Raw genomic sequence first — 19,102 nt, forward strand, 5'->3', positions numbered from 1 at the left:
CTGGAGAAGAACGGAGACAAAAACTTCAGTTACACAACAACAAATACAACCATGACTCCTAAACTGTGGCACATATCAAATAAGCACATTTCCGAATCGCACACCAAGACTGTGGACGTCAGCCAACCTGCTGCAATAAGTCGGTTGTCTGTCTTCTTGGATACAATCCTGATCTGATATGAGACCGAGAACTCAGTCACCAGGGCGAGACTGGTGGTCCTTTGTGTAGAAAGCAAGGTCTCTCAGTGTGTGTTCACACTTGTCATGTTTGGTCCGGTTGAAATGAACCCCTGGCACCATAGCTGTGTTAGTGGAGGCCATCTCTGGAAGTTTAACGTTGCCATGCAAACCCTGGTGCGCACTGAACAAGTGGACCGACACTTGAAAAGTGAGGTCTCAGTAGTCTTCCAGATGAACTCTGGTGCAGTTTAACAAATGTTTGAACACAGCAAAGATCAGGAGGTTTAAACCGACCAAATGCATAAACAAACTTTTCAAGAGGCATCATATCTTTGCAGCACTAAGATCTCTCCTGCTGATACACCTTTATATATTTCATAATACTGCAACCTTGAAAGGGTGATCCATTTCATCTGTTCCATAAAGTAAAAGTTTTTTCTTCTTCTTTTATTTTGTAGCAGAATTCAAGAAGCACATGATTGTCATACCACTTACCCTAAACATGAAGTGTCCTTGTGACACAACTTTGCTTCACCCTACTGATGATGTGTTGTTTTTGGAGTGATGATGTGAAGTAGAAAACAAGCATTCAATAAAAGGTCAGACGTTAAACACAAACAAACTTCATCAAGCTCGATCATTCTTAAACTCTTGATTCAGATATAATTAGTATTTCTTTGAATGAACAGAAAAAAAACCCCAATGGTTCTCCACCTAATCGAGTGACTGCAGTCCTGCTATCAGATGACTCAGGTCTGCGCTCTCAGACAGTTTAATGGGTTCTGAATTACTAAGTTACCCACTTAAGTACAGATGAGATCGATAACAGGCAATTGTAGCAAGTTTTAGGGATTTTCAAACTGGGCACTATTCAGGCCTGAATAGAGGTCCTACTATTGGTTGTGACAGTCCCTTCGGCTAATAATGAAACCTGTTTCACACCACAGAGATCATATCATCGGCCATGCAACAAGGGACTTTTTTTTTTTGCTGCTTGTTGTCTATGGGAATACCGAGTGCTGTCTTGATCTTTATCTTCTCATGTCCACCTCTTTGTCTGATAAAGTCTGAATGGCTTTCCCTTTGGGCTTCTTCCCTTCTCCTACCTCATTGTGTGACCTGATATGGTTGCATGATTAATACTGTGGGATCTCTTGGATTTCACAGGAAATAGTGACATTGCACCCACCGCGCTGGGGAATAGGACACATGTTTTATCTTACACACAGCAGTATAAAGCACTTTAGATATTTGAATTTCATCAAGGTTGTGTCAGCTCAATCTTAAGTTCTTCCTGCAGCCTGATGCCAACATCAAAAATGAACTTTCTTCATGGACTTCAGAGAGTACTGGGGCAAAAGGTGCAGCAACGACTGAATCAACAGCCTTTGAAAGATCAAACCATTCAAATACCTTAAAAGACTGTATACAAGCTGATAAATGATTTACGCACGCACGCCCGCCGAGAAAATAAGAATGAAATCCAAATGAGTGAACATAATGCATGGTGAGAATTTGAATCGTGAGACGTAATTGCCCACCCTTGATCTAAGGTCAGTCCGTCTATTTTCCCTCCTGCTGTTTTTAGTTGAAAATTCAATATGCATTCATGACATTCTTGGTCGCATTTCCTTTTTCTTTGTACATCCTTGATACTTGTGATTAATGTAGTGAATCCTCCCTGAAGGCTGCTATAACAAACTGCCGGGGGTGTGTGTGTGTTTGTATGTATGAGTGGTACAAGTATAAGTTTATTCATGTGCGAACCGGAGTGACCAAGCAGATCAACAACCTCTCTGTGACAAAGACAAATGGAGGGCATATAGAGAGTCTTGGGGGGAAAGTATAGGATGTATATATAGCTCACTGAGATATTCACAGTCACGCTGAAGGGTGTGTGTGAATAAAAAGTGACTACAAGCAAAGAGGGAGCTTCGATTTCCCAGTCAAGCTCATGCTCAAGTAAAACCATTGCACATCAAAAGGATGGGAAGGAAAAGCTCCCAGTGGAAGAAAATACAACTCTGTAAAAATGAAAGAGGAACTGTTGTCACATAATTAAACTCATCTTTTTTAACACCAACCCTGAGCAACGGAATTGTTTTCTAGGAAAACACACAGAGTGCATGCTTAACATCTTACATTAGACTTCAAGAGCATAAGCAGCATTCCCACTGGCAACAACGCTCATATAGTCAACTGTTGCAGGTTTTAATTGACTGAATCAATGTAGGATCGCTGCTGTTTTGTGATTTCTGAGGTCACGTGTTGTTGCTCTACCTGTTTATAAACACCCTCATTACAGCAGCACTGATCGAAATAAAGTTTAACAAGTCACGGCGAAAAGACTTGTTTTCAGTCAGAGGGCGTCCACGCACACTTGTAGGAACACCCACACTCAAGCAGAGGCAGAGTGACAGACATATACTGCAGACACAATGTGCCTCAATTTGTAAATCAAGACTCAGAAGCAGCAGCAAACAAAGAGCTCATTTATGGAGGCCGACGCCACAAGACAGCGAGGCAGGCAAGTGAGAAGAGCCAAAGCGTTTTGAATAACCATCAGCGATGCCAGGCGGTGAGGATATGGGGTAATTTGATTTCCGGTGGGAAATGATAACAACAGTTAACAGCTATGCCTGAGGGGAAACTCTGGAAAGGTACAATGACACAGGGAGTAGTTAGCGAAAAAAAGGGCCAAAAAAAAAAGAAAGAAATTGGGAACCGAAAATACACCCCTGCCAGGTGCAAGCTAAAACTATGGAGATTGAAGGGTTTAAATAATACATTAGAGTAATTAGAGCTGTGCTGGATTTGGATTCAATCTGATGAAAGCTGGTTATGCATTTGACTAAGTGACTTTGGTTAAAAAAAAAAAAACACACAAAAAAAAAAACACAACTGCAAAACGCTTCAGCTTCATTTAGGAGTAATGATCAGCTGAGAAATCCTAGACTGTTCATGAAGGAAAGAGTTTTAATTGTAAAAGTAGAAGTAAAAGTAGGTAGTTTAAACTGCACCTGTCAGAAAATATTCCAAATTATCCTGTTTTCCCCAAAGCCAATATCACTGTTTTCAAAATATCATAAAATGCTTTTGTTCAAAGTTTTCAAAAGCAACACACCAACTGAAACACATGAAATGACTAAAACTGTATTCATGGCGTATTTATTAAGTTGCAATGGGTGTGGACGTTCAAAAGGGCTGACAAAGTCATGAAATAGTCGGGGAGCAGCGCTGAATTTGTCCACAATATTAAAAATATCGACTCATGCTGGCATTTTCCTGCAAACAGACCTAACACTTATATAATAAATAATGATTTTTGTTTTTTTTACAGTTGCAGAGTAATGTTGAGCAATTTATTGTAAAAACACTTTCTTTTATAGATTAATAAAAAACACAAGCGCTTTGCAAGAGTGTTGCCAAAGTATAATATGTAACAGAAGTGAACAGTAACAATATGGTTGTGTTCAGGAGCCAGAAAAGTGAGAAATAAACAACTTTCATCAGCAAATTTGACAGAGTTAGTCGCACAGAAGTCCGAGTACATATTTCCTTTAAGGGCAGCGGTGTAATAAAGATAGCTGTGGGAATTCCTGGAGGAAAAGCCAACAAGTGCATGCTTAACAGACACTGCTGTGCAGGGTTATTGTGAGCCTTTTGCTTGTGTGCTTGCGTGCGTTTACCTGTGGTGGCCGCTCTGGGATGGGTTCATTGCGCAGGGCTTGCAGGGCCTGCATGGCAGCGTGGTGCCTGGCTGCTTGGCGGGTGCGTCCCTCGCCAATAAACTCATGACTCCCGACAGAAAGCTGCACATAGAAGGTCTTAGGAACAGGAAAATGGTACCTGGAATAAACAACAACAAAGCAAAGAAGGGGCTGTTTACCACAAAACTTCAATGGCACAAATCAATATACTTCAGAATTAATTCGAAGCGGAAAAAGGACAAAAAAAACAAGAGAAGAGGGAGGCTCTAACATTATGAGCCAAGTTATAAATTCATGCCATTTAGACCGTTCCCAAATTAAAAGGCCCACCACTTCATCAGGGTCAATTACTACACAATAGCCTGTTGGCCGACCGCTTGAGTAATGCCTTGCTATTGAATCTCCACTCAGGGATGCAAAACAAAGCACAGGCACATATATCCTCTCCTCTTTCTTCTTGCCTCAAACATAGATTATACTCCCTTTCTTTGGGCCCTGACAGAGCGGGACTGAGCTGTCACCCAGCAGATTTAGAGGTCTGCGTGTGTGATACCCCCTCCTGGGTCAGTAGGAGAAGGGCTGAGAATGTCTGCTGGACTGTGGACAAGCAAAGAGGAATAGTGGGAAAACTAATAAGAGAGGAGAGAAATGCAAAGTTTTTAATATCCGTCACCCTGTCAGCTTCACTCTCTGCCAATATACACTTATATTCACAATGACATACAGCCACCATATGTGGTCGACACAAATGGACAGCGGCAGCTGAGATTTATGGAAATGTTTTCCGACTAGCGTCTGCTCTTCAAACTGTATTCAATCTCTTCATGTTTGACACTGAGCTTTTAATGAGAGTCTATGCTGGCGTTTACTTCACGACTTGTTGAGGAAAATGAAAACAAGCTCTCCAAATTTGCAAGCATCCCTTTTCTGTGCGTATACATTCCTATACTGCAACACATTACTTGGCACCATGGAAAACTAATACTTAATTGGGCGTCTGTTGTGTGGGAATCTAAAGAAGTTTTAAATTGTAGGGCAGGAGAAACGCGTGAACACTTTGTGGCTCCTTCCACAACAAATTGCACACATGCACAAGTTTAAATGAAGCTTGGCTGAAGCACTTATTACATCTGAAATTTACAAACACTCCCTTACGTATTTTCAAAACACAAACTAACGTCCACATGCTAATGCCTTTAAAAGAATTTTTTTTTTAAAAAGTTGACTTGGTGTAAAAGTAAAGACGGCTTTCTTTTATTTAGATTTTTTTTATGTTGTCATAAAAACTCAATGTGATGTAATTGTAATTAAGGTAAATAAGGTAAAACAAGGAAAATATATAGCCCTGTTTACACAACAGTGTTTGGAGCCACTGAAAACACATCTTTTTGAGAATGGCTCCCAAGGTGGAACTTTTCAAAAATGTTCTGCGTCCGTCTCCGTGCAATCAAAGGAAAGCGCAACTTTTTGAAAATGCTGCTAGTGCGCATGCGCACCGCGGCCATAGTAAATACTTCTTCTGCACATGTGCGAGTACATTGCCCGAGCCAGGCAGGTCTTCTTATAAAGAAGTGCCTGGCTCAACAGTAAAACCCTCCGTCAAGCTTTCATCAGTATTCTTTAGGATCCTTGCAGTCACAACAGGGGAAGACCAGTGTTCAGTAAAAAGTTAGGACTTACCATGATGAAAGTATATATATAGAGTTAATATATAAAGTTTCACTATTGATACATGATCAGTTTGTAGATTTACGTGGGGTTCAAATCTCTCTCTCTCTCGCTCTCTCTTTTTTCTCTTTTCCAGTGTGCTGATAAAGTAGCTTTAATTGCTAACTGCAGCAGTAAAAATAACTTTGCAGCAGAAGAAGGGAAATGTCTTCTTTTAACATTAAGTTTAACATACAGTATATTCGCTAATCACTCCTAATGAAAAAGTCCAGCTGCCTTCACCAGGAGTACAAAGTCATCGGTTTTTCGTCATAAACGAAAGATTTGAGCTGTCAATAAAAATTGAAAGGATAACATAGGCTGGACAAATCTGGCAAAGAGCACCTATTTAATAATCATTTCAAGTGATTAAATCCACTGTTCGAGTTCTACCTCTGTCTTTCCACAGGGTCTTGCTCAGCAGGCCTAACAATGAGTCAGCGTATTACTCCCAGAATTCCTGCCGGTCTTTCTCCAGCCCACAGCCCTCCTCTCATCCGTCTGCTCTCAACTCCTGGCCACGGGAGCCTTCTCTGGGCGGGGGCCTGCCTGGCCCTTGCACGTCAAGTGTGGCCCCAGGGTCTCAGAGGACATGCCAAGTGCAACATGGGCTCCGGCCAACAGCGCTGAGCCGAGATGAGAGCAGCTGGGGCTGGAGCGCTGAGTACAGGTGCAGAGAGAGGGAGGGCGAGAGAGAGAGAGCGAGAGAGAGAGAGAGAGAGAGAGAGAAGGAGAAAGAGAAGGAGAAAGAGAAAGAGAGTAAAGAGAGAAGAGAAAGCAGGAGCAGGACGTGGAGGGAGGCCGGTGGGAGACCCGACTCTGCAACGTGGGAAAGTAGTGGCTTACACACAAGAAAGCAAGCCAAGAACACAGGCGAGCACACGTACGCACATCAAAATCACAGATAATTTGTGTTCTGCAGCCAGTGTGGAAATCAGCATACGCTCTCCCTGCTCTGTGTTGTCAGTCATCATTTTTGTTATTATTATTATTATGACTGCGGAGAGGGAATTGGACCGGGACACCTGTGGGGAGGGAGTGCAGACTGCTCAAAGGGGGAAGGGGAAAGAAGAAAAAAAATCTGTGTCTGCATGATGCAAGCGTTTGCATGTGCACGCTCGGCATGACTCAAGCGAGATAACCAACTGACGCCGCAACTCAATCAAATGATAAATCATCAGCGTTTAGAAGTGAGTAATCAATTTGACTTTAAAGCCAGAACCTTCCCCGGAGCTCTCTTTAATGTGGCCTGTGTAGGTTACCATTTCATCGTAATCATTTAAAGACATGCACAAGCACACGAAGCGAGAGAGACATTCAAAGACGTATTCGAGCCCACACACACAGTCACACTGGGGAAAGGGGGGATTTGCCATTGCAATTACATCTTTAAACGACAGGGTGACATTTCAGCTGGAAACTATTTCCTTCAGAGGTTTAAAAAGCTGCAAGATATATGTGTTTAAAAACAAACAAACTGCATAGTATGTTATATCCTTGTTTCCCCAACTTCTCATTCTCTGGTTTGTAGCTTCTTTGCATTCATGGCATCAGACCCCCCCCACTAGTTTCCACAGTTCACCCCACTTTCTTCACCGATGCTTACGTCCATCGGCATCACAGTGACTTGAAATGTGTTGTGTGGATTCGTGTAATTGCTTCTTTGTATAGTTTGGCAAACGTGTCTGAGATTGATGCTGTGGTGACAGACTTTGAACTAGCTGTGAAGTCTTGCTGTTGCTCTAGTTGTTCTCTGCGGATGGGTCATTTTGATTATGTGTGTTACATGTACACATTTTGTTCTTCGGGGAAACGGAAAAAACTTCATTTGCAGAATAAAAATTGCACTACAGTACATATATATATATATATATATATATATATATATATATATAAGCATCTTTCACTTTGCTGAGAGGAGTGAAAAAAAAAAAACTAAATAGGAAACAGCCGGTGAGAAGACAGCAGAATTAAAAGCAATATTTTGTATGAACTGCAGTTTTTCCCGTCAGAATGATGATTGGTTGGTTTTAAAAACACAAAAGGCCAGAATTGAGGTTTTTGGTTCCACATTTAGACAAAGCGATAAAGTTTTAAGGCCGGTTGTCTTTTGCCTCCAAAGCTCTTAATCTGCCTTGTGAAGTGTTAAGACCACGACTTCTGACACATGGACACATATGGTATTTCACCACCTTTCTTTGTTGCTTTTAACTGAGAAAAGCTGAAATATACTTTACAGTGTACCATGTAGGAAAAAAAACAACCCCAAATGCATCATTTTGGCTTTTTCGTCACAGAAAAGTTTTTCTTTTACACAGAAATGGCAGAAACACTGGAAAATTATGTAGTTAGCATGCCAGACCACAAGTTGGCGCTGTTGTTTGTTTTTATAATGAAACCACAAACACCTGTGCGCAGAGAACAATAAATTAAAAACAATAAAAATGGCAAGCACAACGTTTTGAAAAAATTGTCCACCCCCCCCCGTTTCCACAGAGACGCAGTGGAATCGTTTTCGAAATACGTCCTCTATGGGAGCTGCTTTCAAAAAGTTATGCTTTCGGTGGCTTCTAGCACCGTTGTCGTGTAAATGGACACCCAAAACGCTACGGAAGACTTCACATTTTCACTTGAAAACGTTGTTGTCTGTCACTTTCCTGTTTTTTTGGTCATTTTTCGAGGTTTTTGTGCTTCTGCTTTCTCTAGTGTGGCTACCAGATATGATTAAATTACACCTGTCAATAGATTTCAATCATTAGTTAATTACACCTTTTTTTGTGATTCAATCAAAATTAATCACACTTTTCTTTTTCACATTTAAAAATCTTTAATTTAGAATTTGCAGATCACTGCACAGAAACGTAATTTATATTTATATGGATTGTGGTATGTATATTATGCATGCCGACATTGTGATAATGATCAATTTGTGATATATCGTGCAGCTCTAATTCCTGGTGATAACCTGCATGTCCTAACAGTGCGCTGCTCCACTATGCTACCTGGTGACTGACCGGTGACTCTAATAGTCTGTCAATGTGAGTGTGTGTGAGATTGTGTTAGGATTATTGAAGAACTGTCCTTTGCCTTGTGCTGGCTGGGATAGTCTCTAAACGTCCTTGACTCGAGAATAGATTAAGCAAATATTGGATAATTGCTTGGAAATGGTCTGTAGAGTTTAATCGGAACAATGTGAAAACTGCACACAGGTGCACTTTCACATGCGGAAACACCACGTTGAAGGCAGAAGATGGAGGAGAGTGGTTCAAGCAGATCAAAAATACTCCTGAGATTAGAGTTCCAGTATCTAAGAATACACTAGTTGTACCTCAAGATCAATGAGCAACAAAAAAGCACTTTCGGTTTCACATCTGCATCTATGAATCTAAAACCTGTGAGCAAAAGACCTACAAATGGATACAAGATCCAACCTTGATCCGCTTTGGTTTGATCTCAGATCTTAGTGCCAACACTATAAACATATGACTAAGCCGACCAGACATGATTTGACGATCACAGCTTGCATCTCAGTTACATTGTTACTGAGCGTTTCCATCCTTTTGCCCGTCTACCGAAGACCGGAAACAAGCAAAAATAACGAAACTCCATTATTAGATCGATTTCCACCATTTCTCATGTGGAAGAATTTCAAGTTCACATGTTGCAGCAGATATAAGCTTCAGAAATGCTGTAAAAATTATTGGACATGCACAGGTTTAACTGCCACTCATTTAACCTTTCAGGTTGTTTGTGGATTTATGTATTGGGGAAACACCTTAGACAGCCATTCAAATCTTCAAAACCTTTCAGAGATGTTCAAGCTAAAGAACAACCTGTCAAAACATATGCCTTTAATTTGAATCAACATGGATGTATTTAATATTCTTACCTCAAACAAACACAAATTTCAAAAGATAACCCTTTCAAATTTTCTTACATTTCCAATGTGTTTACAATAGTGAAACCAAACACTTCTACAGGCTGAGGATGGGGGTGTCACGTGGCCTGTGGGGCACCAGTTGCCTTGTCTCTGGTTTAACCCGATAGTAGCATTTAAGTAATAACAGCATCCTTAATGGATGTTGCAACAAGATAAAAACAAATGGTTTGCTATCCAGCTGAAAGGAAAAAGAGGACCAACCACACACAGACAAAAAACCACATATGAAAGAGGGAGTGGACTGACCTATTTGTGCCGCAGCATTACTAAGCTTGACCACCAACACATCTACTTGAGCACACAGGCAAATATAAATAGCTGTACAATGCATGAAACCACAGTTGCACACACACAAAGCTTTGTAATGTGGATCAGACTGTGTTGTGAGCAAAAAGGCGACAAGAGATCTGGGGAATAAAACAAAATAAACAAAACAAAAAAAAATAAATAAAAAAAACATAGAAAAACTTGGACCAACCTACTCATCCACCAGCTGCATTTTCTTCCAATCTCTTGCCAGACTTTTCCTTGTTTTCGCTCCCTCCCAACTTCCATACTTCATTCTCTTTGTCCATCAGTGAATGCACTCCTTCCCTTCAGCCTCACGCAATTGCTCATGTAGAAAATAAATAGTACTGTGAGAAAACAACCCATGTAGTCAAGTAAACACAGCCTTCACAACGCCAACTGTCATTGTGTTGTGGGGGTGTATTCTTAATTCTTTGGACCCTATCTGAAGTTACAAACCACTAGCCCACATGGGTGAAACTGATCTGATGTGATGTAGAAGTGGTTCAAAAATCCTTTTGGCTCCGAATGCTACTTGTAGACGAAACACACAAAAGGAAAATCGTGGTCACATTTTTTTATTTCAATTGCTGTAATTCAGTAAGCTTTAAATTTCCTCTTTATCCCAAGAAGACAAATTCAGAAATTCACATGGACTTGAGCATCCCGGATCAGATCCTGTTAATCAAATATCCTATTTTTTGTTTGAAACCGTGATAAGGCCTTACCTGAATTTGACAGAATCCAATTATGTATTGTGAAGTACTTCAGCAGAACAAAGGATTGCAGTGTACACCTTCTTTTAGTTTGGGACCGTTCACACATGCGTTTGTGGGCACGACTTCAGCTAAGTTGCAGAAAAACAAATGATGGCTGCGTCTACCTGCATGCATTGAAGATTTCAACAAAACAGTACTCTGCTCAAAAATGCTCAGTTCCTGTCCAGGTGAAAAACAGTAGTATCCCAGTTACTGACGGTAAAAGCTACTTTGAAATGATCATTTTAAACCCATTATTGATACGTGATCGACATCAGTAAAATCTAAAACTGATACCATGGCAAACAAGCAGTAAATGAACATAAACAGCCAAGTACACACCAAAATATAGTGATCCCGTCCTGAATCAGATCAACTTGAAGGCCACTGAAGAAGATCAGAAATAAACCAGTTGCAGATTTTATGTTTTGGGGTATTTTTCATTCAATTTTTGAGCTTTTGGGCCTCTGTCTATTACCCCCACATATGGCATAATACGGATTCAATGACATGGAATGCAAAAATACAATGTATTATTTGGAAATAAATCAATACGCTATTGGTTAGATGCTGATTTGAAAAAACAAAGCGTGAAGTCGTTCCAGCAGATTCTTAGTATTACAGCACAGTGTGGTGTCCCCCTGTGCTGGCGCAGGGGTTAAATTACCACAACCTCTGGTGGCATCGCCAGGGTACAAATCATTCATTATGAGTCAGTTTTGTATGAACTGAAGCTCTGGGATTTATTGCCCAAATTAAATCTTGCTGTGGTTGGTGTTTTGGGTCAGGTTCAGCACAACTTATTGACTAAACAATGAAACGTCCACCCCCTCACAAGTCAGCACCAGTAATATTAGTAGAGTATTAGTGGGTAGTGTTTTATCTGTCAACAAGGCACTGTCTAACTGTCATAAAGCCAACAACAAAACTGCACCTAGTTGGGGCATTTGAGCTATCAGGTGAGAAAGTAAGAAATGTTTTTTTTTTGTTTTGTTTTGTTTTAATCTGAACAAATTGACAGAACTTTTATCAAGAAAACTAAAAGGGGGATTCAAGTATGGCTGTGTCAGGAAAACCCAGGACATGACTCCACCAGATCAAAGGGCAGCTGAGTCAGCCATATCGATACTACCTCAATGCTATTACCATTGACTCAACTATAAACGTATCAAGTCCCAGGAGAATATGGACTGAAAGTCATGCCACTCTGGAAGCTGCCATTGTTGTTATTGTCCATTTACTCATAGAACTATTTCCTATGGCCGTGGTGTGCATGCAAGTACAGGTGTTTCAAAAACGTTTTGTTTTCGTCAGTCTACACGGAGACGGAGCATTTTCAAAAAGTTCTGTCTTCAGTGGTTCGGAGCACCATTGCATTGTGTGAAGGGACACTCGAAACGCAACCAAAGTTTTCTGTTCCCCCCCCCCCCAAAAAAAACCTTGTGTTAACATGGCCGTGATGATATTTTTATTACTTTGATTAAGTTCCAAGGGACATCGCTCGTTCTGGGACGGCTGAAGTCAAACCTACGCAGGCAACTAGGAGATGCCATAAAGAGGGACAAAGCGAATACATGAAACATGTTTCCAAGTCACTGTTTCTACTTGAGTACTCACATCTCTCATGATTGGATTTCTACAAATAGGGCTTCATATGGGTTTTTACAAACAAAACATCATACTTGAAAAAGTGAGATTGTAATCATGATGCTCATGTCCATGTAAACACATTAAACATCAGCCAGTAAACTGACTCACCAACACACCTTTCTAGTACAGACTATAAACGACACACAGGTTTTAATGAACTTACTCAAATACATGACTCATGTGAGTAACAATAATAAACCATCAAAGTGCATTTATATATGAACTTTAGTTTAGCTGGGTGTTTTTTTAAAAATTGCAGCCTAGTCCTCAGATGACTGTGGTTTTAACAGTTTACAGGAGAGATGAAACATGTAAAGAGGTGTTGGGGAGTCCCAACAGAGACTCAGAGGGATAATGACAAGCTGTGTGTGTGACAGATGAGTAGTGGTATCAATCGAGAAGCCACAAATAGCCCTATTCAATCAGATGTCCTCCCTTCGGCAACTTTGACTGTGTAAAATGGTTCTTGTGGTCGTCCAAACTGCATTGTTGAAAGATCTAGAACGGAAATCGCACGGTAACACTTCTGTACGAAAACTCTAGTCGGGTGTAAAGTCTCAGAAGTGACTTGAAATCAATTGTACAAAAGGTCACTAGAGGCTTGAACTCATCACAAATATTCTTTCAACTGTGTAGGTTTTCATTAAAGTTCCCTGTGGGAGCAATCTATATCCTCCCTCACCTTCCCTGAGTGTAACATGCTGCTGTGTCTCAGACAGCTGGTGCCTCGTATAGAACGCTCAAATATGCTGCCTTTACTGACAACAGATATTACCCAAGAATAACAGACAGACCCGGTGCATAAAACAAAGCTTCCATAACCTGTTCTAATTAAATTGTCCAAATTGACAGCATTTTCATTGCTGTACCTGTTTGTTGTGGTTTTAAAAAAAAAAAATTTTTCCTTTCAAGGGATTAAAGCTTTCTTTGTGCAAGCTCTGTAATCAGTGCGCTCCTTCCAAGGCCTGGCTCACGATAAGTCCCGGCTCTGCCTGCATGGGTTTCCTTCACCGCTTTCCTGCTGAAGCACAGTGGTGCAACCAGTGCCGTTTCCAGACACGTTAGACTGGCAGTACTGTGGCTGACAGGTAGCATACAAAAAAAGAAAAAAACCCTAATAGGCTTGGGTATAAAACTAAAGCTTGCTTCCATTAGGCTAGCCATAAAAGCAACCACTGGAAAATCGTCTATTCTGTAATTATCTGACTGAAAACAGGCATCGCGTGAATAAATCTGACTACTTAAGCAGAGATAAAGATCGGGGACTAATAGAAGACTTGCCAATGTGTGCGAACCAATTACACCATGTGTGCATTTATGTGGCACAGCAAAAAAACACTTCCTAACCCCCGTGCCCTTTCGGTGCCAACTGTTCAGACTTGGCTGACTGAGAGGAATGGCTGGCTGAGGATCAGACTAAAATCAGAGCCTTCTGTCCTCATTAAGAATATTCCAACATGACCTGCTGTTTTATGTTCATTGTCATTAAGAGGGAGAAACTAATTGCTTTGTTAAGAATAATAATCCTCCTGCGCCAAAGAAATGCTCTTTCTTTTTTGAGTCTACGCAACACATTCTAACTGCATTCATTTTTACGCAACTTATTGTACCACCTAATCCCGGGCTTGTCGTTACAAAGAAAAACGTTTGATGTTCAAACAAATACAGTCCGTTGCCTAACTTTCCCTGATTTATTTGCTGCTGATCACATTGTTCTAGTAAGAGGAGCAGAGATCTCGCGACATGTAGATCTGAGACCTGAGCCAAGAGATCAGTGATGCAGCAGAGAAAGGCCGATAACTCGTTGACAGCAAAGTAACTTCAGAATAACCAATTTCATGATTTGTCACCAGGCTACCTGGTTTGTTTATGAAGAAATAACATGGTGCTGATCACTCACTTCATTTCTATTTTCCTCCTCTCTTGCAGGGCGCATCAATACACACGTTCACTTAAATATGCAAGCTAATTTCCATCTTCCCTCCCAACTAAATATGCTCAAAAATGGGAGCGTTTGGCCTAAAAAGGGGATTTCTCAAGCATTACGGTGCATAATCATAAACCCATATCGGTTGCTCTGATTCCACATTTTCCTTGCAAGTTCTTAAATGGTAGGACCACCAAAGAAGAAATGCAGCATCGCTTCACAAAATAAACTTTGTTTTGACTTCCCCTGCTCTGAAGAAAATCTAAAAAAAACTATGCGAGATGACAGGTCTCAAAAGCATATTCCAGCTCTCTGTCAGCTGTGCGCTTGATTTATTGCAAAGTAAACAAAGCATAAATTAGTAGTGCACTTCGTGATGCTATTATACTTGTAACATCTTCCAGTGACTCCTCCAACCTCAGCGGAGTGATTGCGATGGGAACAGAGGTCAAAATGTGATTAAAATCTTTGTTTTTCCAGAAATTGGAACCTGTGCTCTTTTTACAAGAACTGAAGTCCCTAAAAGCCAGTTCAGTCTGCCACTTTAAGAGACTTTAACACAATTTTGTTGTTGTCTGTTTTCTTTTAAAATGTCTATATTCTTAAAGATTGACTGCCATGTCTTTTTTTTTTTTTCAATAAACACTGACTTACAGAAAATGACAGAGGTACACCTATGAACACCTTGAAAATGACAAAAATGTGATTATGTCTCCTTGGTGCTGTTTCCTTAAAGTACTGAAGATGTCACAAATCAATACACGGTACGAGTAAAGGTTTGTTTTACCACAGAGGAATGTGAAGAAGGTAAGGAGAAGAAAGTAAGAGGTGCAGTTAGTTCAGCAGCCACATACAGACCAATTTGAAAAGTTAACCTTCAAATAGCTTGTTGTACTGCTAAGAGTTACAAGTACAGGATTAAAAAGGTCTACACCTGTTTGCAGAATCTGAACGTGTTTCAATTTTACCAGAAACATATGCATTTGCATATGCAAAAAAAAAAAAAAAAAATTATCATTTCAACAATGATTTTTACGGCAAAAGATATTGGACTATCCAAGGACCATGTTCTCCGTAAGTAGCCTGGTTTTAGTCTTGGAATTGTGTTGTAAGCAAAAGTGATTAATCTTTAAGTTTTATTTGATGAATCAGTCCAATCATCTGAATTCTATAACAGTGTTTCTCTGTTTGAATGTTTTCATGCATTCTCTGCTGCATTACTGATCTCTGCTGCTCCTCTGTTGAGCTGTGGATGTAGTTCGACTAAAGGCCCAAAATGCTTTATTAAAGTAAAAAAATCATATACATCCTGCATCCTGTACATTATTGTGGATGTTAATCAATACATCCAGCAGAGGGAAGTGCACATGGTTGATTTTACAAAAGAACATTTCTAATCCAAAGGTCCATGAAACAAGTTAAAAACTGCTACAACAAGCATTTGTTCTTGTGTCCGAGAAGGAAATGCAATTTCTGTCGTTTTCTTCATTCCTTTCGCGTCACATGAGCTACGCTGCTCAACTCTGCCCCCAAAGGTCACAAGTTGTATTTCTGAATTTGCTATGCATCTGTAAGTTCCAAAGAAATGTAACAAATCACACTGAAAAATGAACACGGACGACGTACAGATCTCGTCCGTATCGGTCTGGGTATTTAGCATCAAACATATTTAGGCGTTAAGCAGTTTCACCGAACAATTATGGGTGGTTTATTGATTATTATTTATTTATTTATTTGAGTTTCGATTTAACTGTTTGCATCCGGTCAGAGTAACAGGTCAGGATTTGGTGCAGTGCTTTAGTACACACACAGAACATACATAAAGGAGTAGATTGACTTTCAATTGGATCATCTCGGGGTCTAAATGTCTAAATATGAAAACTTAATGTCAGTACATTTCTGGTACTTTTGAAGCACAACTAACACAATCTTTGTATGCCAAGTAAATATCATGGGCGTGATCACCATTGATTTATATTGCAAACAGCTCAATATGTTCTTTGTATTTTTTACACTTTCCAGCGTAATCCCCTTGGCCAGACTGGGCCCTCGAGCTGGCCGCTCAAGACCAATGCTCGACATCACGTGTTAAGAAGGGCCTTTTCTGAAATGGCAGTCGTCCTGCAAAGTTACCGCACATAAACACTGGAAAGTAGGACAGCGGTGTGTCCTAACGAGTTAATGTGCATCAACCCGTGATGATCCTCGCCAACAATGGGTGCAGATGTTATGATGCGCGTCACGCAGCGCTGGTGTCTACTGCCCGGGGGGGAAAAAAAAAAGGACTCTCTAATAACAGCCAGACACACCAACCCATTCTCTCGACAGTCGTTTACTGTGAAGCGGTGATGCTGCGCATCACGTAGGACCAATCACTTTAACAACAGCTGCACAAGATGTGACCAATTTCCTGGGAAGGGACTTGAGTGGCGTGTTTGTGTGAAAATATACGTACTTGTGCAGAGGCCCATCAAATCATCTGACTGCCAAACGGACAGCATTACGAAAGGTGCATCTGCTGATGTAACTCGGGTCCATTTTTAAATTCGACCCACCGAGGCGAAAAGAGATTCGCAAACATGAAACTCCACTCAGAGGAGATCAAAGGACGGACCAGACTTCTGTGTCACTGGGTCTGTTGAGCATAAATCTCCCCGGGGCATTTGTTTAGGAGGGACCTGCATTGCGGTCCTCCACCCTCTTCAATAAAACAGTTTTATGTGTTTACACCCATTTATACAATTAGGACATAAAATCTTTGTTTCTGGCGTGATATCCATGGTAATTCAGATATTATCTAAGAAAATGGATGTCAGAATGCATTCTTCACTTATTGTGAAGAGAAAACTATTCAATTATAATGTTTCTAAACATATGTCCTTGTGAACTCCATTTGGTTTCAGATGAGGAGACAGATAAGAAGAAACATGAGTGTGAAATGCTTGAACTGATAAAGAAAAAAAGCACACAGTGTCCCGATTCGGTCGGACGAGACCTCAGAGGACATCTGACACCTCCACATAAGAAGAGATGAGAGGAAATGTTGAATATAGAAAAGTGCTCATGGGCAAAGTTGCCTTTTCAGTGGGCAGGTTGGCCCAATTAGAGATGTAGATGACAAAGTACACCTGTGTGTCTCTTCTTTGTGTCGGTGCTGCTGCCAGACGTTATGCTGCCTTCCTTAAGGCAAGAGAAGGGTATTCAGTTCTCAAGGATAAATCTTGCCATCCAACACACACACACACACACACACACACACACACACACACACACACACACACACACACACACACACACACACACACACACACACACACACACACACACACACACACACACACACACACACACACACACACACACACACACACACACACACACACACACACACTCCTCATATAAGCAAAGATGTCATTGACGTTTTATAAGGGCATGGCTATATAGCTACAGGGCAAGTCTGTAAGACAGCTATAATGCCTTTAACTCCCCGTGTGCCTCAATCAACAGTCATGGTCTGAGCCACATTAATTCAGAGATTGATGGAAAGATGAGCATTTGGGATTTAATTATTAATCATTTCCTCATTATTGACAGTTTTTTTGTGGGTGTTTTCCATCCTAAAATACTGTAGTTACATAAGCAGGATTAAACCGGTATAAATTAATTATAAGAAAGATTTTTAGGTTGTCATGCGTGCAGTCGTCTCTGATGCGGTATATACAGCTCTCCACGGTGAGAACAGCTCATGAAATGCCTGTGGTAATAGCAATGTCAAAACATGTGGGGAGATCACGCAATTGGGCTACTAAATAAGCACTGAAGTGCCACAGAGTCAGTGACTAAGACAACGTTTAACTAGAATGTCTGGGATGCAAGTTTCTCCCTAATTCTTCGGGTTTATCAGCTTTTGAAGATAGTTTTAATGTAGAACATCATTCATTTAACAAGCAAACTTGGTTTTAAGGCTGCATTAATGGCCTTCAACCACCAGATGGCAAAACAAGACTAATATATTATTGCGCTGTCACATTTGCGTGAAAATGAGCCATGCTGCTTAAAGCTGCAGTCGAAGCATCTGAGCCCAATCACGTTCACATTCCTCCGGTACCTTTTCTGTTTGGAGACTCAATGCAATTCCTGTGTGTCTGTGTCTGTTTATACCAGTACGTTGTCCCTTCCGACAGCCTACAGAAGACCACGTAAGTCTCATTGGTGTCCCTAAATCACCGTTAGTTGTGTCCACACTCATGCTTGGTCTGCTTTCATTGCTGCGTGAGTGAAGTCCATCTGTTGACATGTGAATGCTGCCATTGCCAGTGGACCTGGTAGGTTTGAAAAGTAGATCTTGGTATGGTTTCAAAAGTCCTCCAGTGTAGTATGATTGAAGTTAAGTCGAAGTGTGAACATGGCACAGACAAGAGGAGACTATAGAAGACACCGACATCTTGTAGTCTATCATAAAACACCTGCAAAATGAACGGATGTCTTCTGTTTTTCACTTGTATATATATCTTATAGACAGTTTGTACATTTTCACCTGCTAATTATCCCTTCAGAATAACCCGGCGCGCAATTGTGTTGCTTCTATTCAAACACACAACTAGTGTCAAAATAATACTGTGGGACAAATGTCACCACAGCAATAAACCTGTTAGAGAAATCTTGTTTTGTCTTATAAAGAATGATGTGTAATTTTGCAGTCTGTGTTTAAAGATGACCCGTGTCAGCACTCGTGGAATTTCTGTGCTACTTCTGGTGTCCTTCAATGCAGACTCAAAACAATTCAGCCTTTAGGAAGGCGCTGTCTGACTCCAGAGTTAGACAAACTCCTTGACAATCATGCAAAGGTTGTACTGTAACTCTGTCTCTTCTTGCAAGAATAATGTAATAAAATTGTCTTAAGCTTTTTCAAATCGCTCTCAGTCCGTTTCCAGTGTATTCT

The 19,102-nt window shown here is 40.6% G+C and overlaps 1 protein-coding gene across 2 annotated transcripts in view; it reads right to left on the reverse strand.

Annotated features, from left to right (window-relative positions):
- stau2 (staufen double-stranded RNA binding protein 2) overlaps positions 1-19,102 on the reverse strand; it is a 101,599-nt gene that overhangs the window by 70,406 nt on the left and 12,091 nt on the right. For both annotated transcript variants that reach the window (XM_080488937.1, XM_080488936.1), the window contains exon 6: positions 3,870-4,029. In XM_080488937.1, the coding sequence (XP_080345063.1) occupies positions 3,870-4,029 (160 nt within the window). The remainder of the gene's footprint in view (positions 1-3,869; positions 4,030-19,102) is intronic.

Source organism: Lipophrys pholis (assembly GCF_963383615.2).
Source record: "Lipophrys pholis genome assembly, chromosome: 20".
NCBI classification, from domain to species: domain Eukaryota; kingdom Metazoa; phylum Chordata; class Actinopteri; order Blenniiformes; family Blenniidae; genus Lipophrys; species Lipophrys pholis.